Source organism: Cygnus olor, chromosome 11 (genome assembly GCF_009769625.2).
Source record: "Cygnus olor isolate bCygOlo1 chromosome 11, bCygOlo1.pri.v2, whole genome shotgun sequence".
NCBI classification, from domain to species: Eukaryota; Metazoa; Chordata; class Aves; order Anseriformes; family Anatidae; genus Cygnus; species Cygnus olor.
Window position 1 is genome coordinate 10,206,986 of NC_049179.1, and position 26,582 is coordinate 10,233,567.

Here is a 26,582-nt window from a genome sequence, read left to right on the forward strand (position 1 = left end):
GGGCTGTGCCCAGCAAGTGAGGTTGTTGCCTGCACTGTGTCCATCCTTGGTTCACCTCGTCCTGGAGGAGACAGGCAGCTCTGGGGGGCTCCTCAGGGCTGGGGAAGGAGGCTGCGGTGCTGTGGAGGAGTTAAGCTCATGGATGGAGCCAGGCTTCCTCAGTCTGGGGGTGCCCCACAGCGCCCCTCCACCTGAAATTCCCCCACCTGTCTGTGGCAACCCCATGAAATCCCTACACTCATGTTTAGACCCCAACCAAACCGCGATCCTCTCCTGTGCCCTGGCACCCCCAGGCTCCCTCGCTGTGGCGAGCATCCTCCTCCACCCTCCCGGCCCCACAGAAACCCCCATTCCCTCAGCCCCTGACGATGCTTTTGCGATGCTCAAAAGCTTAATTCCTTTGGAGAGGAGGACTGTTCAGTAAAACGCTGTTTGGGTGAGATTTTAGGGCCTTAAATGGGTAAGCCCTGCACCTAACGGCTAGGACTTCAGTACCCTCATTTCCCTTTGAGGAGCACGGAGCTGGGAGGAAGGAGCCTGAGGCTGCTCGGGGGCTCGGTTTCTCCCCAGAAACCTCTCCAACCTCCCATTTAACCCCTTCCTCCGGCAGCCCAGAGCCGTGCGGGACCCAGGGCCGCCCGCCCCCGGCCCGAAGCCGCACCCCCGGCGGGGCGGGGAGCGCGACATGGCGGCGGCCCGGGCGCTGCTGCTGTTGGGGGCGCTGGGCCCGGCGGCCGCCGTGTGGCCGCAGCCCCTCCGCCAGGTCTCCCCTCCGGCCGCCGCCCGCTGCCCGCTGCCCCCCGGCCGCTTTCGCTTCTCCTACGCCGCCGGCTCGGCCGTGGGGCCGGGCTGCGCCGTGCTGGACGAGGCCTTCCAGCGGTACCGGGCGCTCATCTTCGGCGCCGCACGCCCCGCGGGTGAGGCGAGGGGAGAGGGCTCGGGGCGGGGGGCACCCAGCGGCCCGGCGGGCTCCTGGGGCTGGCGGGGGACGAGGAGCCGCTGGGGGAAGCGGGCACGGAGATTTGAGTCTCCAAAAACTTGTGTGCGTCTTGTGGAAACCTGCTCCTTAACGTGCAGGTGTCCCGTGTTGCGGTGGGACCTTCTAGCCTCACACCGTAATAAACCAAAGGTCCACGTCTCAGACAGCGCCCAGGTGGGGCACGGCTCTTCTGCCTCTCAAAGCCCTTCTCCCCAGGCCAAAGAAGCAAAACTGGCTCCGTAGAAGGGCTCCTTGCTTCAGGTTGGGTATCCGTGTGGGGAAGAAGCGGTGTGTGTGCTTCCAGGAGCGGCAGACAGAGCTGCACCTAGGCGTTGAATGCGGTAATTGTGGCGGGCGAGAGCTGCTCCCGCTTGGTTCGTGGCAGACCAGCCTCGTGTTGGCTTGGAAGGTGCACCGAAACCTGTTCGGTTCTAGTTCAGCCCAGCAGAAACTTCGCTACTGGGAAGTTTGGTTTCACCAAATCCTTGTTCAGCAAAAGGACATGGTGTTTTTCTGTGTTAAACGCTGGGTTTCACCCAATCCTAGTTCAGCAAAAGGACATTGTTCACCATGATGTAGTTGGTGAAACAGAGATTGTGTTTTTCTGAGTTAAACCCTGGGTTTTTTTTTGAAAATCAGCTCCTAAACGTGAGTGGGGATGTGCTGACCCAATGACAAGATAAGGAAATCTCCAGTGTTGCAGCTTGTCCCAGTTTGCACTGTTGGGTTGGTAGCCTGGTCTGCTCATGGTGTCACCACCTCCTGTACAACGGTTTCAGGGGACTTTGCAGTATCAGCAAATTAACTAACTGCCTCAAATAAAGCAACCTGTTAAATTTTTAGTGATTCTGCACTGGGGAGCACAAGCCCAAGTCAGCCTGGAGCTTCAGTGCCTAGCTCCTGTCTGAAAATTCCTGTCTTGGGTGCCTGAATCCCACGTATTGCTTTTTCCCTCCTTCTGCTTCTTTAATTCACCTGGGGCTGATGGCTAGAGGAAGCGGTGGCTGTAGTCTTGTGACTCGGTTGGTTGAATTGAGTCTTGTAGCAAAAGCCACTGTTGCTTTGTATGTGCAGGGTAGTGCCTGCTGTGCTTGTGTTTTTGTTTTTAATAAAAAATGAACATCAAACAGTCTAGCCTTCCACAGCACGGTGAGCACCAGTCATCTTGCATTTGTTTCAAGGAAAGAAATTTCTTTCATTCAGTCACCTTGTTCTTTTTATCTCATTTTTATCTCCCCCAGACTGCATTTCAGCACTGCAGCGTTTTGTTTTGCTTCCTTTTCTTACTTGTGACCGGGGAGAGCTGCTGCCAGTCTTATCAGCGCTTTTCACAAGTCTTGGCTCTTCCCGTTTCTAGCAGCTCTTTGTGCATCCAGTGCAAAGATTTTGCCTTGAGAAAGAACTGCTGTTGCCTGTTTCTCACAAGTACATATTCTTGTTTTGGGGCTCTTTTTGCCATTTTCTCTCACAAGGTGAGCAGGTCAGCATCCCGAGGCAGTGTGGCTTTTCTGGCAAAGAGGTAACAGCCCTTGGATGCACCCTGAAATTTTCTATAGTGTAAGATGAGAAAAGGCAAAAAGCTTTGGGAGCCTAGGCTTGATTTGTGGCCGGTCATTACATCCTTGCAAACTGGACTTCTTTGTGAAAAAGTGCTGTCTTGCTGCATGTCTGAGGTGAAATGCTGCAAACTCCCTGGCTGCTTTTGCAGGGCAAGCACACACATCGAGCAGCCGGCACGCATGGAGGCTGAGTGCCTGCGTGGGTCTGCAGGCAGCCTGAAGAGCTACATCTCCCAAGTGTGAAACGCTCCATTCATCAAAAAGAGCTCGTAACTCTGCTTCCCGGTATGTCAGCGTGAACTCTGTCGCTGCTGATCAGAGCAGAGTAGAGTGACAGCGCTGGAAGCTGCCCTGCTTTGTCTCGGGTGCACCGTGACAAAGGCAAGTGTGAAACACTGAGAAGAAACATTTGGCTTATCTCTTAAACTTGACTCTTCTAGGTAGCAATAGAAATAATTTTCCATTTGAGGCTTGCAAAGACCGCATCGTTTCAGTTTTTCACGTTTTCCTGCTCCTGTCAGAGGGAGCTATGGCCATTGCATCGTTTGGAGCAATTTCTTGTGATCACCAGATCGAGCTCTCCCTGCATACTCACCGTTTTCCATACACTCTATTTTATGTGGAGTTCAGTCTGCATGCTTAATTTTAGGGCTTTTTTCCTCTCGGCCTTCCTTTTTTTTCCACATGAGTGGTTAGTAATAGCAAGGAGTGGGAACCCTGCATGGAAAAAAATAGTTTCTATTAATAGAGAAAATAAATGACAGAAAGAGTTTTCTTCCTGTTTTAGAAAGCAGCTATGTCAGTTGAACAAACAAGCATGCCGATCGTACTGCAGAGAATTAAGGAGACTTCAGCATCTTCTCCTGACCTGCTTTCAGAGCATGCCACGGCAGCGCTGGACTTCCCACAGAACAAGTTTAAGGTCGTCTTCAAACCCTCCAAATGTTAGTGTGCTATCCCCTCCTGCCTTCTGCATACCTGTGTGAGTTGATCAGCTCTGCAGCACATCCAGCAGGTGTGGATTGTGCCCCGAGAGCAGGCGTCTCGGAGTCTTTTTCTCCCTCTGAGTGGAAGCAGAGCGACCGCTGCCGCAGGTGGGATGACCCAGCAGCTGTTACCGTAGTGCACTTGGAGGGGCAGTTGTGTGTTGCCAGGGTTTGAAAACGTTTTGGGGATTTGTGGATTATGCCCAAACGCTGCTGGACTTCAAGCGTGAAAGCAGGCTGATTGAAGTTAGGAGGGGCACGGGGGAGTATTTGGTCAACCCCTGGCTCAAATCAGGGCCAGCCCTGGAGTCAGAGCCAGCCTCGCAGCAGGGTCAGGCTTCTCAGGGCTGTGTCCAGCTGAAATTGAGATATCTGCAAGGATGGAGAGCTCAGTCCATACTGTAGGGTTTGACCGTCCTCAAGGTGAAGAATATTACTTTTCATTGTCTCTAGTTGGGATTTCCCTTGCTGTTCTTCCCTCGTCTCTAGTCCTTCAGCTGCATGCCTCCGAAACGCCTGTGAGCGTGTGACCTGGACCCTGCATGGAGCTGAAGCCAGGACCTCTCATCCCTGATGCCTTATTGCTAATAACCTGCTGTGACCGTTGCTTTAGCGTCCTTCCAGCCTGTGGCAGTAATTAACTCAACTTGCACCTCCGTAGCACTGTTTTTAACCATGAACTTTTGGCTGATGGGTGATCGATTTCTTCTGGGCCCGTCCACGTTGCCTTCCCAGCCTGGTGGTGCTGGCACCTGCCGCTCCCTGGTCGAGGAGGCTGCTTTGGGTTTGGCACAGAGTTGTCAGTACATTTGTTCAAATACACGTTCTGCTGGCTGCAGATTCCCTCCCCGATCAGACAAGCGAGGTTTACCCGTGCTGTGCTCTCTGCACTGTGTGTGTCGTGCTCAGGGATGTCTCTCAGGCAGGTTTAAGTGTGGTGGGGGGACCGATTCTGTTGCTGCTTCACTTCCCCTTTGCGCTGCCCAGCTGCAGTGCTTTTTGGTACTCCCCGTGGCACGCTGCAGGGCGTGTAACAGGCCGTGCTTTGCAGCGCCTGGATTATTGCTGGGCAGTAACTTCCTTCCTCTCAAGGCTGCTGAAAGGGCTGATGGTGCTTGGTAGGAAATTTGGAAACATCTTCACCTTAAACGCAGCCCCCCTCGTCCTCGGAGCGGCTGCTGCTTGCTCCTGGAGGCTGCATTCCTGTGACTAAACCAAAATCTCCATCCCGCCAGAGGTGAGAGGCGCAGGCTGGGAAGTGCTCATCCTGGGAAGGGCCCTAGGGAGAAAATGAGTATTTGCCGTGTCGCCAGGCTTGAGAGCAGCCGTCACTGCTGAGCTGCTGCCTTGCCAAGCGTAGGGAGCTGGTCTTGCTGTGCTCCATGTGCCAGCTCGCACGTCTGCAAGGTTGCCTTGGCTACCGGCTTGTCTGTACTGAGAGGAAACCTGAAAATGGAGGAGTGTTTTTGAGCCATTTCCCTCCAGCCACAGAGGTTTCACCATTCCTTCATGGGGACGTTTGGGGTCTCTGGCTCCTGTGCTTTCCATGTTTCACCCAAATACTGGTGGTGCCACGGTCTCTCCAAAGTTTGGTGTCTGACTTGTTGATGAGGCTCACTCAGAGCCAAGCTTCTTATTTTTTGGTGGCTGTGCTGAGCGTTGGCTGTCCCTGGGAATGCGGTGGGGCTGTAGGTGTGAACCACGGCTGTGGTGGCAGCGCCCCACCAACGTTCCTCCTGGCCAGAGATGGCTCTGAGCAGACCCACTTACCTCAGAGCAGGATTAGCACCTCCCCTGGGAGTCAGGGCAGCATCTCCCATGTGCTCCAGTGAAGATCTGGGCTTGAAAATGCTTCTTCAGATAGGGAAGAGCAGCCAGAGCTCCCGCTGGGTTTATTTTTCCAGCTGCTGGGCCCGCGACCAGCTCTGCAGAAGATGAAGTCGGACAGGGGTCTTTCAGTGCTAGGAAAGCTTCAGGCCAGGTTTTGCAGTTGCCTCTAATCCAGCCCAACTTTGCAATACACCTGCGTTCATTTTCAACCTTTTTTTTGATCTTTTTTGACCTTTTTTTTTTTTTTTTCAACCTTTTTTTTTTTGCCTTGCAGAGAGCAAGCAGCCCTGGAGGAAGCCCTGCAGTGAGCTCTCCGTCTTGGTCTCCACGCCAGGCTGCGATGGCTTTCCCAGCCTGGACTCCAACGAGAGCTGTAAGTACTGGGGAGGAGATAGCTGGAGCAGAGCGCAGGTATTTCTTTGCCTCTTGGTTGGAAATAACACCCTACAGCACTTAATCCTATTTTTGGAGTGGCGGGATCCTCACTGTATTGTTGAGAAATTGGGACGGGGCGAGCAGCTTACCCGAGGTTGCTGGTAATGTGAGAGAGGTTTTAAAACAAAACAAAAAAACTACCCCAAAATCAGTTCTTTGGGACCCAGGGGCACAGTCCTGTACCAAAACCACTGCTGGTCCAGCTGTGACCCCACAGCTGGGGCTCTCGTGCCCTCAGGCAGTGTGCGAGGAACCTAATGCCTGTGCCAGTCCGACCGATGCTGTTTTTTCAGATAAGCTGCACATCTCAAGGGACTCCTTGCTGCTCTACGCCAATGCCATCTGGGGAGCTCTCAGAGGTGAGGCGTGCTTAGTCACGGAGCTTTCTGCTGGGCATTCCCGCCCTCCCTGCAGACTGGGACATCTCCCTGTGCCTCTCTTCTCCCATAGACTTAATTAATTGAGCTCTCTTTGGAATCTGTGCTGAGCGAGTGACTGTGTGTGGTTCTCCCGCAGGCCTGGAGACGTTCAGCCAGCTTGTTGGGAGAGATGAGAACGGCACGGTGAGTGAGTGGGTGGCTCGTGCGGGGGCTGCCCAGCACGACTCCCGCAGCACTACGAGTCCTTGCCTCGTCTCCTGGGGGCAAGCTGTGCTTCGGGGCAGTGCGTCCTGCCTCCTGAGCTGGGTAAAGCACGGCAGCTCTTTCTGGCCAGCTCGCACGCTGCTCGTCCTGCTGGCCCTAGGGATGAGGATGACCATGATTTCCTCCTGCTAATGGCTGTGTTGCCTGGAGCCCTGCTCACTTCTTCCTTGTCCTCTTTCCTCCCGCAGTACTACGTCAACGAGACAGAAATTGTGGACTTTCCCCGCTTCCCTCACCGAGGCCTGTTGCTCGACACCTCTCGCCACTACCTGCCTCTGAAAGCCATCCTGCAGACCTTGGTAGGGTGCCTGGACTGGGAGACCTGTGTCTGCCCCACCGGCAGGCAAAGTGGTTTAGCTGGGTGTCCCTCTCTGACAACTGAGCCTCCCTGAATAGCCTGGAGGGCCACATTTCTGTTTTCTTTTGTTTTTTTTTGGGGTGTGTGTTGCTCATTTCTGATGATTCCAGGAGCTGTCTGGGGAGAGCCAGCCATGCGGCTGTGCATGGGCCACTGCGTTCACTTCTCATCAAGGAAGAGCTTGCCAAACGGAAGCTTTTTGAGGAACACCAGCTTGCTTATTTCTGGATGAAGCAACAGGCTGGGGTGGGATGGCAGCCTGACCTGAATTCTTGGTACACAGATTTGCATGATGGAAAAATGCCTCCGTGCTGTCAGTCTTTCCTAGTGCAGTACTCTGTGCCTGTGGCTGTGTTTGCTCCTGGTGTAACTCACAGCTGATTTAGGTGATTTCTCAGCTCCCTTTCTAAGTGGGAGAAGGAAGAAAAAGCCCTGAGGTATCTCAAATTCCTGCAGCCTGGCTTACTTTCCAAGGCTGGATCCTTTCTGAGGCAAGGGAAAAACACTTCCCAGTGGCATTAGATGAAAGTGGGTGGTGGTTCTGCATCCATCCCAGGCAGAATTAAACCTCCAAATCTCAACCATTGGCTCTGATATAAGGAGAGCAGGGATTTTATTGTGAGCAGAAGCACTGATGGCCCTCTGCAGCTCTTTGTGGTGCTGGAATCATTCTTGGGTCCTGGGGAGCATTTGGGGATCTCGTGTTGTCCGTTACTCAGCGACCTGAGGTCCCATGGTTCCTTCCTGTGACAAGCAGGCTGACCTTTCAGAAGGAGCATGGTGCGTATATCTGTGTTCCCGTTCCTTCCCAGGACGTCATGGCTTACAACAAGCTGAACGTGTTTCACTGGCACATTGTGGACGACCCGTCTTTCCCGTATGAGAGCTTCACCTTCCCAGAGCTCAGCAAGCAGGTAACCCCTGCTGGCCGTCGTGCAGCCCCCCGGCCAGCTGGGTGCTGGTCGCTGTGACCGCGCGTGTTCCCCCAGGGAGCCTTCAATGCCATGACCCACGTGTACACAGCCAGTGACGTGCAGGCGGTGATCGAGTACGCCCGGCTCCGTGGCATCAGGGTTATTGCGGAGTTTGACACTCCCGGGCACACCCTGTCCTGGGGGCCAGGTGAGGAGCGGACCCTTCCTGGGGGTGTGGATGTGAGAGCTGTGGTTGTACCTGGCTGGGGAGGGGTCTCTGCGACGTGGATCTCAAAAGCAGGGCATGGGCAGCCACATCCCGCAGGGGTTAAGTGCAAATTCTCAGCTGTGCCCCCATCCTGACGCGCTGCCCTCTGCCCGAGATGAGTGTGTGGATGTGGTGGGGAGCGCAGATCAGCGCAGGATGCGGATCTGCTCCCAGCACATCAGACTTCCCAAGTCACAGAGCACGTTTCTGCTGCCAGGGATGTGTCTGGTGCGCTGGTTGGGGCTTCTGTCCCCAAGCGGTCACTGGGCTGTGCCGAGGGCGGTCTGGGTGGCTACACGAGGCGATACAGCCCCATTCAGCCCCTTCCTCACTGTACTGGGTTTGTCGTGACCCAGGTGCTCCAGACCTCCTGACTCCCTGTTATTTGGGCAAGGATCCTTCTGGGACCTACGGGCCCATCAACCCCATCCTCAACAGCACCTACCAGTTCGTGACCAGTTTGTTTCAAGAGGTTGGCACTGTGTTCCCAGACTACTTCCTGCACCTCGGTGGCGATGAGGTGGATTTCACGTGCTGGTGAGTGATGCCTGGTCAGAGATCGGTCTGGAGGGGGCCTGGGGTCTGAAACAAGACTGGTGCTCTGCTGCCTGGGTGCCTGGCACATGCCTGGGGATGGGTGCCTGAAAGAACAGCCCCCTTAATGGGTAGGGGGAGAGCAGAGGGTTGTTCCTGTGGAAGAGGGAGCCAGAAATTTGGCACGGGCCCACTTAGTCCCAGCCATGCTTCATGGCCACGATCACCTGCAGATTTTTGGTTCCCTGCTCCCCTGGGCAGAGAGAGAGGCTCTCTGGGTTGGTACCTGGGGTTTTTATTCCTTCTTTTTGGTACGCAGGAAGTCCAATCCACAAATTCGTGCCTTCATGGAGGAGATGGGCTTTGGTGAAGATTACACAAAGTTAGAGTCATTCTACATCCAGAGGTGAGGATGGCTGCGTCCTGGGCCTGCAGTTGCAGTACGACAGGCACAAATGTCTCCTGCTGTCTCAGACAACGAATCTCCTTTTCAGGATCGTAGTCCTTCGGGCCTGTCTTTCTGTCCCTGAACAGAGTAGCCTAGCCACATTTCTGGGGGGAGACTGACCGCAAAAAGGTCTGGGGCTGAGGGAGAAAAGAGCCCTGGGAGGGGCTGTGCTTTCTCCCTTCTCCATGAGAAGTACCCTCCTGTCCCCCTGGGGATGGCGAGGATATTGGTGCTGCTGCTCTGGCTGCGTGCAGCTGGCAACGAGAGGGGAATGTAGCTGGGAGGACCCCAAACTCAGCAATGTTTCCAACCCAGGCTTCTGGACATCGTCTCTTCCCTTGGCAAAGGCTACATGGTGTGGCAGGAGGTGTTCGACAACGGAGTGAAGGTGAGAGCTGCCTGCTTTCCCTGGCACAACTCCCTAACGCTTGGGCAAATGGTGCCGGTGCTGCTCACTCAAGTGAGCCTGGACGTGGCTCAGAAGTCGATCCAGTGCCTGCCTTGGTGCCCTGGCGCTTTGGGGGGCTTTTGCCATGAAACAGCAAGCACGGAGCAAGGAGAGCTTCCCTGGAGGGACTGGATGTGTCAGGACAGTGGCGATGGAGGGGTGTGGGTGTAACTCTACCTCCCAGTATTATGATAACGGGTCATGGCGTGTTCTGGTGCAGGACCTGGTCACCAGAGCATCAGGAGGTGTTTGGAGCTGGGGATGTCTCCGGGGCACTCTGCTTGTGAGGGGAGGTGGTGCCCTTGCTGCACTGATGCTGTGCACGGGCTCCACGTGTGTTTGTGCTGCGGGTCCAGGTGAGGCCGGACACAATCATCCACGTGTGGAAGAACTCCCCGCCCTACAAGGAGGAGATGGCGAACGTCACCAAGGCTGGCTACAGGGCTCTGCTCTCTGCCCCCTGGTACCTCAACCGCATCTCCTACGGGCAGGACTGGATGGCAGCCTACCAGGTGGAGCCCTTGGATTTCACAGGTGTGTTCCTCGGGGCACGTTTCCTTCTGGCAGCCGGCTTCTTGCTCAGAGGTGGTTCCGGGGCTGTCTCTCGTGATGCTCTGTTCTCACTGGTGGTGTGAACGTGCTCGAGTCACCGTGCCTTGGCTCCTGGGCTCCGTGCTGTCCCCTTGCTGCAAACAGGCCGCACCTCAGCTCTCCCTGCCCCAGGGTTTGAAGCTGGGGCTTCCAGAAGAGCAAATCACAGCTTCTGTAGCTGAGCCAGCTCCCTGCTGTTACAGTCGTCTCCCCGTGCGGGGCAGGAAGGTGCTCTGTTACCATACAGCACCCGATCAGCTGAAAGCTGTGTCCTCTGGCAGGCAGCCCTGAGCAGAAGGATCTGGTGATCGGCGGAGAGGCGTGCATGTGGGGCGAATACGTGGACGTCACCAACCTGGCCCCCAGGCTCTGGTAAGAGATGTCCTGGGGAGGTTAGCTTGGTCCTTCAGCGCGGCGTGGTGTGCACCCAGGGATGCTGCTTCGGTCTCGTGGTACTTGTATCTGTCCTCTGGCAGCACATCTGTGGCAATTACAGCTTCACTGAGGCTTAAACAATGTTCTGTGGCCATCTCTAAGAGCAAAACTTGCTCCTGTGCCACCTGCTGCTGCAGCTAGTCTGTTCACTGCTGGTCTCTGTCCTGTCATTAGGACACCTCCCGATCTGCACCCATCTAGGCGTGGGGCTTTTAATGTTCAGAAGCCACGCGCCTTCGTGCGTTGGAGGACTTGGGTTGGGGAAGTGTTTGGGAGTGTGTGAGAAGCTTTCTCTGACCGGCCCGCCTTTGTGGCTCGTTCCTTAAGGCCAAGAGCTGGGGCTGTAGCCGAGAGGCTGTGGAGTAACGCGACCGTGAGGAACCTGCAAGATGCTTACGTGCGGCTGGCCAGCTTCCGCTGCGAGCTTCTCAGGTAACCGTCCCTCCTCGCAGCGTGGGGGGATGCTGCAGGAGACACCCCCTCCACACGGACCCTGGACAGGGCCGTGAGGGTGCTAGGGGGGGAGGCGGGCTTCCCTGGGTGTGAAATGACCCGTAAAGTCCAGAGCATTTCTCGTGCCTGTGCGTGGGCAGAGCTTGCTTTGGGCTGTGCTGGAAAAGGGGGTCCCTGCTGCCGGTGGGGGCTGGTGGCTCTGCGGGGGAGAGGGTTTTGTGCTGGGGAAGGGGCCCCGTCAGCTCCTGCCACCCCCCTGCGGCATCAGGCGCTGCCCTGTGGCACTTGCCGTTGCTTCATCCCCAGGAAAACTGCCCTTAGGCCTCACTTCCACACGTGAGCAAAAAAACAGCCTGTAAGCACAGGGTGCAAACTGCACAAATCTGAATCGGGGCTCTGGTGGCTGCTTTGGGTTCCTCTAACCCCTCAAACCCGACCGCCAGCTCTCTGTCCTCCGCGTAATGCCCGCTGCCTGCTCTGCTTCCAGGCGTGGTGTCCAGGCACAGCCTCTCTTCGTAGGATACTGTGACCACGAATTCGACGGGTTTTGAAGGGAGAGTCCTGCTGCCCTCGGTCTCTGCACACAGGAGGAATGATCTCTCTTTCTCCCTCAAAAGCTGCTGGCATGGTGAAGGGACCCTTTTACTCCCCCTGCTTCTGCTCTTGCATTGTTGCAATGAATGTTTTTTTTTCCTTAGTATGCACTCTTTGCCCCTTTTTCTATTTTAGTTTCTCTAAATCTATAAATAAATGACCCCAAACGGAAAAAGGTGCCTCTTCATACCCAGCTGGGGCCTGGGAAGACCATGCAAGGGCTTTTTGCTGGGCAGGCCTTGCCCTGGAGCAGGCTCATTGCAGGGATTCCTGTGGAGGAGCATCTGGCTGTGCCTCATCCTGCTGGCTCTGCAGCGCGCCGGGTGCCTGCTCAGCTGGGTTAACCGTGCTTATTCTCTGCCGGTATCCCAGATTTCATCCCTGCTAAGAGAATGTGGTGTCCAGTTGCACAGTAACGTGTGGCGGGGAATCCTAATCTTGCAGGCCAAGTGGGCTCCCTCCCTTTTCCTTTCCACCTCCTGCTGTTGGCCCCTGAAGGCGCTGCCTGTGCCGGGATGTCACCAGCACTGCGGTGTCACCCGCTGCCTCCTGGCCTTTCCCTCTCTCTTCTCTCTGTGCCCCAGCTGTGTCCCTAAACCCCATCTGCTCCCAGGCTGGCTGCTCCTGAGATGAGCCCCGGAGCCTCTCAGACCTCACAAAGCCACTGAGCCGAGCGCGGGAGCTGGGTGCGGATGTTCCCGAGGCACCGCTCAGCTCCTCTGTCGGCTGCTGCCTCTGCTCAGGCTTTTTGTGTCCCCCTGCTGCTCTCTTGTCCTCGGAGGGGCTCAGCTCCGCTTCTGTACCCGAGTGGCTTGGTTTGGACAGTATTTTCCTTGCAGAAGAGACGGTCCTTGCCACATCGCTGTCCCAGGGAGCCGGGACAGCCGGGGTTCTTGTCGTTTGACGGCTGGGGTTGCCCCGCTGGAAATCCCAGCCAGCTCAAACGTGAGGACCTCTCGGGGAGAATTCCCCCAGGCCAGGACTGCTGGGCATGTGTCCCGGTCTGAAATGAGTGAGATCTGCTGTTTGCTCTCCGTTATGGATGGAAACTTTTCACTGTTGTTTACCTGGAATTAAAATATTCCTAAATTGTCAAGCCTTGCGTTTCTTCACCCTCCTGCGTAGGGGTACCCAGGCAGTACTTGGCTGTAGTGGTAAAACTGCCCCCGTCTTACGGGGAAAAGATTGGGAAGCCCAACCACCATGGAGCAGGGAAGCGTAGCCCATGGCCAGATTTGGGGGAAAAGGGGGGTATTTCTTCCGACTGGACAGGGGAAGGGAAGGGAAGGGAAGGGAAGGGAAGGGAAGGGAAGGGAAGGGAAGGGAAGGGAAGGGAAGGGAAGGGAAGGGAAGGGCGGCCGTCCTGCGCGCTGCTTCCTGAGTGCAGATGCTCCTCTGCTTCCTCCGGGTCTCTCTGGGAAACTCGTGCCCCTTTTCTCTGTTGTTCTGGTCAATAATTGCTGTCCTTGCCTGGTGCTTGAGGTAGGGCGTTGAAGGTGAGCCGGGATTGCCAATCTGCCCGCCTGCCCCTCCTGTGATGTTTGTTTCTCTTAAACTGAGTAACACAAAAGACGTAAATAATAATAATAGCTGCTTCATTTGGCTGGGGCTCGATGCACCGCCAAGTCCTAAAGAGCTCTGAGCTCCTTCTGTAGGAGCAAACGCTCACCTGCTGAAACTTCACAGGAGCTTCTCAGCCCCCCGAGGACAACTTCTGCTCCGGCCAGTGCTCCTGAGCAGCCCCTTCCCAGTGAGTATCCCGCTGCCATCTTTTGGGATTAGCTTTAACCTATGTTTTTTTTTTTTGTTTTGTTTTGTTTTTAAAGCAGCCCTATTGCTTTTTTCCGCATCGCGGGGTGACCTGGTGGCCGGGGACCAGGGGGCTGCCATGGCGTGGGGTCCCCAACCATCGGGGTGCCGCTGGTCCCCCCATTTCCCCCACCGCATCCTCGCGGCATGTCGGCTCCTTCGAGAACATCTATTTTTACCCGGGATTCGTCATGTAAAACTTGCCGGGGAGAACACGGGAACATGCAGCGTGTGAATCACTCAGGGCCAACGGGTTTAAAAATAAACCCAAGCGGCGCTGAGGAGCGGCAGATGCCTCCTGCCCAGCCCCGAGATTTCGGCTCCGCTCCCCGAAAACACCTGCTGCAGACGCAGGGCACCCATGGGTGCTGCCTCCGCCCAGCGCTGTACACGCACAAGGGCACGATTTGCCCAGAAGCGAGGCCGGCAGCAAAGGAGGGTGGAAAAAAAAAAAAAGACTGTGTTTATGCAAAAACATTTCAAAAACGAGATTAAAAAAGTAATTACCAAAGCTGGGCCGACGGACAAATGGGTTTCTTGGTGCAACAGGCGGCAGGAATCGATAATTCCTGGCTCAGTTTGAGGCGATGGGAGATAAGTATGTTTTGCCGTTGGGTTTTGTTGGGAATTAAATGCCGCTCCGTGCTGTAGGAATTAATTTTCATTTTCTGTATGAAGCCGCCCCCCTGGGAGCGCCGGGAGGTCCGGCCTCAGCCCTGCCCAGGGCGGGAGCCTCCGCGGAGGCAGCTCCTGCCCGTGCATGCACACGTGTGCAGCTGGGTGCATGTGCACATGCATGTGCTGCATGAACGTGCACACACTTGTACCTGTCTCCACATTTGCATGCATATGCACACATATGCTTGCAAACACAAGTTGCAAACACATTCACACAGGTGTCTGCGCAAGTGTGTAATTGCACTGGCTTGCAATACAGGCCTGCATTTGCATGTGCTTGCAACTGTTTGCAGGTGCTTGCAACCATTTGTACACACTTGCAATGCATGCATGTGTTTGCACAGTTGCATACTTGCACATGCAACATGTGTGTGCTTGCAACACATGCATGTGCATTCTTGCATACTTGCACAGACTTGCAGCACGTGCATGTCCACGCTTGCACAGTTGCACACACTTGCAATATGCGTATGCTTGCATACTTGGACACACTTGCAACACATGCATGTGCATGCTCGCATACACTTGCAACACGTGCATGTTTGCACATTTGCACACACCTTCAACACATGCGTGTGCATGCTCGCACACTTGCACATGCTTGCAACACATACATGTGCACACTTGCACACACTTGCAGCATGTACCTGCTTGCACACTTGCAGGACATGTATCTTGCAGACACACATGCGCATGGCCGCACACACACGCATGCGGCTGCACACCCGCGTGCCGCCTGCCCCCCGTTGTGGGGAGCCGAGCGCCCCACGCCCGGCCTCTGCTCCGCGCGCCCCCAATTAACGGCTGCCGCCTAATTGCGGCCGCCCCGGGCCGTGCCCTCACGGCCCCCGGGCGTTAACTCTGAAGCCTACCGAGGGCGGGGGGCGGGCGGGGGCGGGGCCCGGCCGCGATGACGCAGGCAGCAGTGGGCGGGGCCGGCGCGGGATTGGCCGCCGCTCCCTCATTATGCTAATGCCCCGCGCCCGGCCGGGGCCGGCCGGCTGACGTCACCGGGCGGAGGGGGGGGCCGAGCGCGGCCGGGCCGAGCCGAGCGGCGCCGAGCGGTCCCGAGCGGTTCCGAGCGGTTCCGAGCGGTCCCGAGCGGCGCCGAGCGGGGCGGGCGGGGCGGGGCGCGGCGCGGAGCGGCCATGGCCGCGGCGGGCAGCGGCGTGGCGGCGGCGGCGGCGGCGGCGGAGGCGGGGGCGGGCCCGGGCCCGGCGGGGGCGGCGTTCAGCACCGCGAACAGCGGCCGGGTGAACGGGCTGAGCCACCCGGCCGGCGCCATCGCCATGAAGGACCACGACGCCATCAAGCTCTTCGTGGGGCAGATCCCGCGCAACCTGGAGGAGAGCGACCTCAAGCCGCTCTTCGAGGAGTTCGGGCGCATCTACGAGCTCACCGTGCTCAAGGACCGCTTCACCGGCATGCACAAAGGTACGGGCGGCCCGCGGCGGGGCGCCGGCAGCCGTGGGCTCCTCAGGTGGGGCTCCTGAGGTGCGACATCACGGGGTGGGGGCACCCCTGAGGTGGGTGCCCTGAGGTGGAGGCAGCCCTGAGGTAGGGCTCCGTGAGGTAGGGGCTCTGTGAGGTGGACGCACCCCTCAGGTGGGACATCATGGGGTGGGACATCTTGAGGTGGGGGCACCCCCGAGGTGGGGCTCCGTGAAGTGGAGGCAGCCCTGAGGTGGAGGTGCCCCTGAGGTGAGACATCATGAGGTGGAGGCAGCCCTGAGGTGGAGGCAGCCCTGAGGTGGAGGCAGCCCTGAGGTGGTTACCATGAGGTGGAGGCTTCCCTGAGGTAGGGCTCCGTGAGATGGGACACCATGAGGTGGAGGCACCCCCAAGTTGGAGGCACCCCTGAGGTGGGTGCAGTGGGTTGGAGGCACCCCTGATCTGGAGGTATGCCTGAGGTGGAGGCACCCTTGAAGTGGAGGCAGCCCTGAGGTGGGTACCATGAGGTAGAGGCTCCCCTGAGGTAGGGCTCCATGGGATGGGACATCATGAGATGAAGTTATCCCCGATCTCGAGGTAGACCTGAGGTGGAGGTACCTCTGAGGTGGGGTATCATGAGATGAAGTTACCCCTGAGGTGGAGGCATCCCTGAGGTAAATGCACCATGAGGTGTGTAGGTGCCCCACAGGTGTAGGTACCCCAGAGCTGGGGCACCATGAGGTGCAGGTACCTCTGAGGTTGGGGTACCCCTGTAGAGGGGCACTCCTGAGGTGGAGGCACGCATCTGAAGCAAAGAAACCCCTGGGACGGGGACAACCGCCCAAGCAGGAGGCACCCACCTAGATGTGGGGTGTTCCTACCTGCCTTGGAAGCACCCACCGGCTGTTTTGGGCACTGCCTCGGCTGGGGACACCCACCTGGGTCCACCGCACCAGAGTGGGACCATGGAGCTCTGGGTGTCACCTGGATGGGACCTCGTGCTCCTCTGCAAGCTGTCAGCGCACTCCTGGGCTGTGGGCAGTGCCCGCCTCACCGGGACATTTTTGGAAGCCGAAACTTGGCGCTAGCGGATGCTGGTGTATCGGTACCCTTCGGCCTGGGATGACTCCTGGACTCCTTCATTCTCAGCACCAAGGCCTCCAAAATGCCTCCGAAGCTGAATTTGTGCCCTAAGGCAAGGGGATTGCACCGTGCTGGCCCCAACGGCACTTTGTCCAGCACACGTTTTGACTGCCATGGCCCAGGAACACAATGTTATTGCGGATGCTCCTCTAATCAAACGCTGTCCTTGCTCCTGGCAAGCCTCTGAGGGGAAACGTGGCTGCCACTGCTGCCCTCCGAACTTCTTCTGGGCACCGTCCGCATCATTGCCCGCAGAGGGGAAAAAAAAGGAAAAGAGAGCAGAGAGGAGGAAGCCAGCTTGATTACAAATGGCAAACACTGGAAACGCAGGCGGCTGGGAAGGCAGAGGCACCCGCAGCTCGGGGCTGAAGCGAGCCACTGCATCGACCTCTGTTTTCCACCTAATATTTAACCAAAGGGGCTCTGTCTTTGCCCCCAGAGGGGCTGATGTGCCCAGGACCCCAGGGTGGCTGAAGGACCCCATCCCTCGGCGCCCCCCGCCCCGCTGCCACGCTCCCTCTCCTCCGAGGCACGCTGATTGTACTTATTAAGAGTTATTAATACTTAATCAGCTGGCGGATTTAATTGTGCCAATATTAAAAATGCATCAATGTCAATTTTATTCATTAAATATTTACTTTGTTGAAGGGAAACTGTTTTGCTGCTGTTTTAATATCACTTTCAGAAGCTTATGGATGTGACCTCGGCAAATACGGGGAGCCCTCGGATAGGGAGCGGCGTGGCGGCACGGGGACCCGGGATGCTCCCGTGGGGACAGAAGAGAGCCGGCCCTGTCCCTGCCGCGCGAGCCGTGGGGTGAGCGAGCGCTCGGCAGTGTGAGTCAGCGTGGGAAAACCTCGCCCCGGGCGCATTTCTGATTCCCGAAGCGCCGCGACGTGATGCTGGAGGAGCCGGAGCGCCTTCGCGGCGCGATGCCATCCGCAGCGGGGAGGATGCTCCGGGGTGCGCGGCATCGACTCTTGGAAATCTGCTTCCCGGAGGACTGTGGCTGCGGCTTTCCCCAGGGCTTCCTGGTGCTGTGCTTGGGGCCGGAGAGCTGCTGGCCTCACTGTGCACCCTCACCTTCCTCCTGCTGCTCCCTCGTCTCTTTTGCATTAACATCTCCCTCTCTGCTTTGGGGCTGAGCTCAGGGCTGGCAGTTTTGCTCACGTGCACATGGTCCCAGGATGGGTGTCCGGGTGCTGATGCGCCTCAGAGCCACGTTAGCCACCGGGTGCTGGAATTTGGGGTGCTCAGGGCATTGTGATGGGTGCCAGGCCAGACGCTAATCCTGTCTCCCCATCTCTGCAGGCTGTGCCTTTCTCACCTACTGCGCCCGCGACTCAGCCCTGAAGGCTCAGAGTGCCCTGCACGAGCAGAAGACGCTGCCAGGGGTAAGTGACAGCCGGGAATCGGGGCAAGATTTGGGGGCTGGCACCGCATCGACCTCCCCTGTCCATCTGCGGTGCCATGGGTGCAGTGGGTGCTGTGCTGGGCACGTGCAGCGTGCACAGGCATCACTTTGGCTCAGGGGATGCTCTGCACAGGGGAACTGTGGCCTCAGCTGTGCCTTGTGTCACCGCATCACCGCTGTGATGAGTTCAGAGCACTCAGCCTAGCGCCTGGGGACGATGCCAGAGTGGCCAGGAGACTGGGGATGACACCAGCTCCGTCGGTGCTGGGTGCGTGCTCAAACGCAGCCCAATTAAACGCAGGCTCGTCACATTTTAACAAATACCCCTCCACGGGGGTGGATTTGTCACCCCTGGGTGACACGCCAGGGCGCCAGGGCGCAGCGGGGTCCCAGCGCAGGGTGCAGGAGCCGCTCCAGCGGCCGCAAACCGAGGCATTGATTTTCTCCCGCCTGCGTGCCGCTGCGCTTTCTGTGGGCTCCGACCTCCCGAGCTTTAACAAAGTGAAAATAAATATTTAACTATTCTCCTAAATCAAAATCGATAGGGCAGCCGCTTGGCTGGGGAAAGCGCGAGGCCCGTAAATACAAACACCGACCTCGGCCGTGCGGGGAGCCCTTTTGTTACGGGGCCGGAGGGCGCCGCCGAGGGCACCGTCCCCACCCCGCGTTCCTGCTGCACGTCAGTAGGCTTCAGAGTGAACGGCGCGGCGCCGCCTCGGCGGGGGGCTGCGGGACGAGCCCGCCCGCCTCGCCCCGCGCCGGGCACACGGCCCCCGGCCCCGCTCCTCGCCGCGTGGGCGCGCCTCTGCGGGTGCACGCTGCTCGCGCTCGCCCCCGCGCTCGTGCTCGTGCTCGCCCCCTGGCGCGGCGAGGGGGGGCGTGGCCTCGCCGAAGCCCCGCCCCCCGGCTCGGCCCGGCCCGGCTCGGTCCGGCTCGGCCCCGCCTCCGCCCCGCCTCCCGCGCGCGCCGCTGCGCGAACCGAGCCGAGCCGAGCCGGGCCGGGCCGGACCCAGCCGAGCCGCCGCGGGTGGAGCCGGGCCGGGCCGGCTCGAAGCGAGCCGAGCCGGGCCGGGCCGAGCCGGGCCATGCAGCTGCCGCAGGTGCCGGCGCCGGGCCCGCGGCCGCCCGTGCTGTGGGTGCCCGCCGGCTCCAAGATCCTCTGCATCGAGGTAGGGCCCCCGCCTTTGTCCGCCGGCACGGCTCGGCACGGCCCCGCCCGGCAGCGGGGGGGCAGCGCGTGTGTGCGTGCGTCTGTGCGTGTGTGTGTTTGTGTGTGTGTGCAACGGGGTGCGCGATGGGGGGGCACGGGGTTTAGTGGGGTGTGCAAGGGGGTGCTGGTGGGAGCGAGCGGGCGTGCAGACGGTAAGTGGGTGTCTGTGCGCGGGGGCCGTGGGTGTGCGTGCGGTGCAGCTCGCACACCCAGAGGGGCGTACGGCCACCTGCACGTGCGCGTGGGGCCGGCGTGCGGCTGCACGTGGGCGTGCGGTTGCGCCGAGGGCGTGCGAGGACGGGCAGACGTGGGGCTGCGCGGGCGCAAGCGTGCACGGCGGTGCACGGAGGCGTGCTGGCACGGGCGTGCACCAGGCTGCGGGCGTGCACGGCACGCGTGCAAGTGTGGGTGTGAGGCCGTGGGCACAACAGACGCATGTGGGAGCGCTCAGCGAGCCCGGGGTACCGAAAAACCCTTTCTGGTTTTCTCCCTGGCGCAACACAGCCCCGGGGGAGGTTGACGGGTCCCCGCGGCCCGGTGTTCCCAAACATCAGCCGCTCTCGGAGGACCGATGCGGGTTCATAAGCAGCAGGCGGAGATGGGAGGCACATCGAAACGGCGCTCTGCGGCTCCAAAATGTTATTCTAAATCACACGCACTGGGTTCATTATGTTGAGTGCATCACGGCAGGAACGGGAAAGATCTTCCATCAAAGGCTGCCGTGCTGGTGAACGCGACCGGCAGCGCCTCCCCCCCACCCCCAAAAATGGGGTCCCTCCTCCCGGCTGTGACAGCAGGATGCAGGGACCCTGTGTCCATCGGTCCCCTCCCCGAGCATCCCTGCCTCTGCGCTGACATCTCCTCCCCGCGTTGCCCGGGAGATGAGGCGGTTGCCGTGGAAACCGCCCTCCTCTTCTTCCTGAGCCTTCCTCCTCCTCCTCATTGAGCCTTCCCCCTCCTCATCATCACCCGGGGGCCGGTGCTGCCCCCACCCAGCTCTGGGGGTGCCCCTGCGGTGGCGGCGGTGGCATTTCGGGGCACCTCCTTGTACGGGTGGCTGCCTCCTGCGGGTGTCCAGCCTGACGCGCGTGCCCGCCTTTACACGCCCGTTGCACGCACGTCCTCGCGCGCCACTGTCGTGCGCCCAGGCCGTGCAGTACGTTCCCGGCACACCCGTGGCGTGTTGCATGCGTGACACCCCCCACATGCATGCTGGGTGCACGCGTGTCAGCCCGCCGTTGCCGTGACGACCCTATCAAGCACATGGCGCGGCAGCGCGGGGGATGCACGCTTGTTGCCATGGAAACTGCCGTAATTGTAGCGCGTTTTCAGAAAAAAAGGGGGGAAGAGGAGGGGGAGAGAGGTGGGAAGGAGAAATGGCCCCTTGCAGCACTGGACCAGGGAGGCACGGCTGTGGGGACGCTCGCACTGTCCCTGCGTCCTGGTGCACACACACGTCACGCCCATGGGTGCAGGGACAACACGGCTCCTGGCACGCGTCACACCCGTGCACGTCCTCACTGCCACCGCGTGGCCTCACCAGGCAGCAGGGGGCACCTGCCGCCCCCAAAGCACAGCCAGCCCCACAGGGCTGGAGCTGGACCCTCCGCTCTGTCCCCGTGCCGTGCCCTTGTCCCATGCCCCCAAATCCTGCCCTTCCCCATGGAAACGTGTCACCAGGGGCTGTCGCACCGCCACCGACTGCCTGCTCCCGGTTGTGTGTTGCAGATGAATCGCCCCATCCAGGTGAAGCCAGCGGACAGCGAGGGACGAGGAGGTAGGTGCACCCCCCGAGCCACCTGAAAGGGCGTGGGGCTGCCCGATGGATGCCCTGAGCACGTGGCTCGGCAACATTTCAAGTCAGAGGGCTGAGACCTGGCACTTCTCACGATGCTGTTGAGTCCCAAAGGCCCTCAGGGACCGCAGCAGCGCGGGGACCCGCAGGATGTTGGCGTGACGGCCAGCTGCACCCTGTCCTTCTGGCCGGGGCGGACATCCACGCGTCCACAGCACGCCGCGGTTCTTTGGCACAACGCAACTGCTCCAAGCGCGTCCTGGAGGGACACAGCAAATAAATTACCCACTTACCGAGCATAATTGGTGAGGGATTAAAAATCGATGGGTGAGCTCGGGTGCCCAGCTCCGGCCCCCTCGCCCAGGAGGCGACGCTCGGCCGCCTTCGCGGAGAGATGGTTTATGTTTAACCAGACAATGCGTGAGCCCTATTCCCTTAACTAATTTTCCCGGTACCTTAACGGACGGTGCATTAATCGTCTCCTGCTGTTATTTATTTATTTCCCCGGCAACGCTCTGACAGGGCACCTTATTTTCTTTGTCAAATGCCATTAGCGCGCGGCGGGACCGTGCGGCCGCGCAAGACAGATGCTGGTAATAATCATGAAATTCTCATTATTTACTCTCCCTTCTCTCGTGTTTGGGTTATTGATGTCCCCCGGGCATGGCCGGGGACTGCAGGTTATTCTGATAGTCAATCATATGAATGCAATTGCTGGGGTTTTGTGGGCTTTGTTCCCCAGCCACATCGCTACGCGTCCTGTGGCACGGGACAGCATCGGCACCGTGGGAACAGGGTCCCGGTTGTCAGCTCCGCTTCACCCCTAAGAAATCCCCCCGCAGGAGAGGGTTCCCACCCCGTGTGTTTTGTAGGATGGGGAGGAAGAACCCTGCGTCTCCACCACAGGGTTTTGCACTGGTGCTGCTGGCCTCCCTCCCTCCCCAGCCTCCTTTTCCTCCACGACCATTTGCAAACCTGGCGCAGGGGAGGGAACGGCGCGTGGCATCCCCCTTGCCGACAGGCTCTGCTTTGCTTTTAGAAGACAGGAAGCTCTTCGTGGGCATGCTGGGGAAGCAGCAGAGCGAGGACGACGTCCGGCGCCTCTTTGAGCCCTTCGGCCAGATCGAGGAGTGCACCATCCTCCGTGGGCCCGACGGAGCCAGCAAAGGTGGGAAACAGGGAGCTGGGGGATGGGAGCTGCCAGCCGGGCAGCCCCCACAAACCACCTCTCCCGTGCCCCTGGTCTGCCCGCAGGTTGTGCCTTTGTGAAGTACGGCAGCCACGCCGAGGCGCAGGCTGCCATCAACAGCCTGCACGGCAGCCAAACCATGCCGGTAAGCGCCGGGCGTGCCCCGTGGCTCTCATCCTACCCCCTGTGCTGTCTCCATAATCTAATCATGGGCTAATTTGATCTGTCTAATTAGATCAAAATCCCAGTTTGTTGTCCACATCACCCTGAGGTTCATCCTTGCCTCACGCTGGGGGTGGGTGCGTGGGGCTAATTCCCTCGCTCCAGGAGAAAGGTGTGATTTAATTAACACCGAAGGTCAAAACCGTGAGCGAGGGGGAAAGGAAAACAGCGGTCAGGGAGCAGCCGCCGGGAGGAAAGACGGCTGTAATTAAACCTCGCATCGATCACTGCTTGCTGCTGCCAACCAGGCGGCATCCCAGGGCTGCGGGGCGAGGACGCTGCGGCCGCCGGGAGCCAGCAGGTCGTCCCCAGAACAGGGTGACATTCTGGGGTCACGCCAGGCCAGTGGCCCCGCTGTCAGCCCCATCTCACCCCCGCTGTAGGGCGCCTCGTCCAGCCTGGTGGTGAAGTTTGCGGACACAGACAAGGAGAGGACCCTGCGGCGGATGCATCAGATGGCAGGGCAGCTGGGCATCTTCAACCCCATGACCATCCAGTTCGGTGCCTACGGGGCCTACACGCAAGCGGTAGGAGGTGGCATGGGGTCAGCACGGGAGGGGACACGTCTTTTTTTGGGGAACGTGCTGGAAATGCTAATTTATCCTCCCTTGCCTCTTTCTTCCTCTGCACCTCGCTCACTTTTCCCTCTTTCCTCCCTTTGTTTTTCCTTCCCCCTTCAGATCATGCAGCAGCAGGCGGCCCTGATGGCGGCGGCGCAGGGGACCTGCCTGAACCCCATGGCTGCCATCGCTGCCGCCCAGATGCAGCAAATGGCCGCCTTCAACGTCAGCGGGCTGGTGGCTGCCCCCCTCACCCCTTCTTCAGGTACAGCCCCTGGTTTCACCCCACCACCCACCTCCTTGGTGGCCTCGGCGGGGGGACACCGGCGCTGATGCCCTCCCTCCTGCCCGTGGGGCCGCAGGTACGAGCACCCCCCCCGGCATCAGCACGGCGCCCGTGCCCAGCATCGCCACGCCGATTGGGGTGAATGGCTTCAGCCCGCTGCCGCCGCAGACCAACGGGCAGCCCGCCTCTGAGACCATCTACACCAACGGCATCCACCCCTACCCAGGTGCCGTCCTCACACCACCCCATGCAGCATGGGGGGGCTCGGACGCGCTCCCCGGTGCCGGGGACGCATGCTGGGAGCTGGTCGTTCTCGGCTTTCCCTCGCTTACTCTCTTCCTTCTCCCTTCTTTTCTCTTCCCAGCTCAAAGCCCCACAGTGGCAGATCCCCTCCAGCAAGCCTACGCGGGCATGCAGCACTATGCAGGTCTCAAACCTCGCTTGCACGTCTCCCTCTCTCCCCGCTCTGCTCTGTGCCGGTTCCTGGAGGGGGGCTGTGAGCGCCGCGGGGAGGTCAAAGCTGGGCAGAGAGGCCCCACGCGTCCCGGGCACGGGTTAGCGCAGTAATGCAGTGAGAGAAGGGTGTCAGAGCAAGCTGTGGAAGTACTCTGAGCCCGGCAGTTGGTATTTAATTAGGAGTACCAGTGGCGATTTCCAGCTTTGCAACAGAAAACAAAGCTTCTGACCCCTGGTCATTATTTTGGCCAACCAAAAGTTGATAAAGCCTCTTTCCTCCACCTTAAGGCCGTGTTACTGGTGCCCTCAGCATCCCTACTGGGAGAGCCGTTCCTGCACGCCAGGGTCCTGCTGGCAGAGGCAGGCTGCACTGCAGGGGGAGCCAGCACCCCAGAAAGGCTTTTGAAGCCCAATTGCGCCCTCCCACGGTGCCACGTCCCACCCCGATGCCACAAGGGAGGAACGGGACCTCAGGAAGCAGCCACCACCCGAGCAGTGACCATGGCTCTGCTCAGACCTCTGTGCCACCAAACCCCACGTGCTGGGGACGCGGTGATGAAGCCCCGCTGGGGCCAGCGAGGGTGGCAGTTGGGGACATCCCTCCAGGGGCCGGTCCCCATCCTGTGCCAGGGTCTCAGCGCCGTGTTTCTCTGTTCCAGCAGCATATCCCACCGCCTACGCGCCCATCAGCCAAGCCTTCCCCCAGCAAGCGCCCATCATCCCGCAGCAGCAGCGAGAAGGTAAGGGGGGCACCCCACCGCGGGGCCGGCTGCTCTGCTGCTCCCGGTGGCCCCCGCCTCGTGGCTGACATGTGGCCCTGTCCTTTGTGTGTCACCCAGGTCCCGAAGGCTGTAACCTGTTTATTTATCACCTGCCCCAGGAGTTCGGGGATGCAGAGCTCACGCAGATGTTCTTGCCTTTCGGCAATGTCATCTCTGCCAAAGTCTTTGTGGACCGTGCCACCAACCAGAGTAAATGCTTTGGTAAGTCACCGTCTGGGGCTCTCCCCGGTGGCCGGGCAGCACCGATGGGTGACCAAACCCAAAGCAGCGTGGTGGCTGTCACCCCAGGGCTGAAGGACCACACCGTGCCAGGACGGAAGGACATAACCTCCTGCTGCCGCTAATTAGGATGTCACTGCATCACCTTCGTGTCCCCAGACCTCATCCCCCCAGTGTCCCTGCAAACACACGTACCCCAGTGTCCCCACAGACCCTGTCAACCCCGTGTCCCTGTGGATCCTCTCACCCCAGAGTCCCCACAGGCCCCGTCACCTTGATGTCCTCACAAACCTCGGTGTCCCCAGAGATGTCATCACCCAGCGCCCTGCAATTTGGGGCTTCGCTGTCCCCCCAGACCTCCCCATCCCAGAGGCCATTCCTGGGCTTTGTGAGCCCATCTGGGGGAGCATGGGGTCCGTGGTGAAGTTGGGCCGTGACCCTGTTGAAGTCGAGCAGCGAGGTGTGATGCTGATGGTGACAAACTGTCCCCCCCTCTGTTGCCCCATCCCTCGCCCCCAGGTTTCGTCAGTTTTGACAATCCGACTAGCGCTCAGGCAGCCATTCAGGCCATGAATGGCTTCCAGATCGGCATGAAGAGGCTAAAAGTCCAGCTAAAGCGGCCGAAAGATGCCAACAGACCCTACTGACCCCTGCCCACCCTGGCCCTACGGAGAGGTAAGGTGGGGACCTGGTGGTGTCACCTACAGCACCACTGGTTTGAGCCAGATTTTCTCCAGAAATGCCCTCATGCATGTGCTGGGCTCTCTGCTCCCAGAAGAGTGTGTGGGGCTGGGTGCCTGAGATAAAGAGCGTCTGTTTTGGGTAAAATCCCAGTGATGTGGGATTAGTGCTTCAGCTGGGCACTGCCGGGGTGGGCCGGATCCTGCCCAGCAGCCGTGGATCGCTCACGGAGCCTTCGCTGTCTTGCAGGTCGGGCGTCCCACGGTGTCTGACGACTTTCCCCTTCCCCAAGTGCAGTATCCAAACCCGTAACTCTCTTTCTTTGCAACATGTCCCGGAGGAGGAGGAATAGGAGGAGGAGGCGATGAAGAAAAAAACGCGAAGAAGAGAGCCATTCTGGTCGTAGCTTTTCTTTTCCTTTTTGATTTTTTTTTTTTATCCAAACGGTCTTGTTTGTTTCTTAACGGGATTGAGAGAGCGAGGAAGGCAGGAAGGAGAGCGACACGGCAGTGGTAGCGGGGCTGAGATTCGCTGCTGGCCGCTCAATGGGACTCGCCAAATCCCTTGCCGGGAGAGAGGACCAAGGCCCGGGCGGCCGGGACGTGAGCTACCTTTTTAAAGCACTCATTTGCTGCTACAAATTTCCCAGGAGGAACGAGGAACAGAGGCTCCAAACGGACTTTAAACCAAAGGCAGCAGGAAGGGACCAGCCTTGGGCGCTTCACCTGGAGGATGCTTGTTTGGAAAGAGAAATCGTGATAGTTTTTTCCACGTCTGGCTGGGAAAAAGAGGGAAAAAAAAGGATAAAAGGATGTTGGACTTACAGAAGATATATATAAATAAGTATATATATATATATCCCATGGAGCAGGGTGGCGGGACACGCACTTCCCCCTGCTTGTCACTGGCACAGGGACATAGGATTACTTGTTTCAGAGTCATATCATTCCTTAGAGTTTAGGGACCAAAGGACTATTGCTTTTTTAAATATATATATAAATAAATTAATTTAAAAAAAAACACACAAAAAAAAAACAGGAAGAAGAAAAAAAAAAGATTTAAGAAAAACCTCGGGCGCAAGAGCTGCGAGCGGCGCCAAGAGGAGCTTAAGGGCTCGGTCTGGGGGGGCTGATTTGCGGCTGAGTGCCGGGGAGGGGGGATGTTGAGGGATTTTGGGGGGGCTGCGGTGGCCCCAGCAGCCAAATCTGGTCAAAAGAGCCCCTCGGTCGCC

The 26,582-nt window shown here is 58.8% G+C and overlaps 2 protein-coding genes across 12 annotated transcripts; both read left to right on the top strand.

Moving 5' to 3' along the window:
- The first annotated feature begins 660 nt into the window (after window positions 1–660).
- Window positions 661–12,570, top strand: HEXA (hexosaminidase subunit alpha). The gene is made up of 14 exons (XM_040569390.1): window positions 661–917; window positions 5,629–5,727; window positions 6,083–6,148; window positions 6,306–6,352; window positions 6,622–6,732; window positions 7,604–7,705; window positions 7,781–7,913; window positions 8,330–8,510; window positions 8,827–8,913; window positions 9,271–9,343; window positions 9,760–9,937; window positions 10,276–10,366; window positions 10,757–10,861; window positions 11,370–12,570. The coding sequence occupies exons 1-14, from the start codon at window positions 686–688 to the stop codon at window positions 11,431–11,433; spliced, it is 1,569 nt and encodes a 522-aa protein (XP_040425324.1). The 5' UTR covers window positions 661–685; the 3' UTR covers window positions 11,434–12,570.
- Window positions 12,571–15,111: 2,541 nt separating this feature from the next.
- On the top strand, window positions 15,112–26,394 carry CELF6 (CUGBP Elav-like family member 6). 11 transcript variants are annotated; one of them, XM_040570097.1, is made up of 13 exons: window positions 15,112–15,397; window positions 17,849–17,931; window positions 20,890–20,938; window positions 21,996–22,124; window positions 22,211–22,290; window positions 22,751–22,894; window positions 23,048–23,192; window positions 23,290–23,439; window positions 23,578–23,640; window positions 24,329–24,409; window positions 24,509–24,652; window positions 25,190–25,345; window positions 25,601–26,394. In XM_040570097.1, the coding sequence occupies exons 1-12, from the start codon at window positions 15,112–15,114 to the stop codon at window positions 25,315–25,317; spliced, it is 1,482 nt and encodes a 493-aa protein (XP_040426031.1). In that variant the 3' UTR covers window positions 25,318–25,345; window positions 25,601–26,394. The 11 variants fall into 11 exon arrangements, with proteins under 11 accessions (XP_040426031.1, XP_040426033.1, XP_040426034.1 ...); XM_040570099.1 differs by having other exon boundaries at window positions 15,171–15,397; window positions 21,999–22,124; XM_040570098.1 differs by having other exon boundaries at window positions 15,172–15,397; window positions 24,332–24,409.
- The last annotated feature ends 188 nt before the right edge of the window (window positions 26,395–26,582 follow it).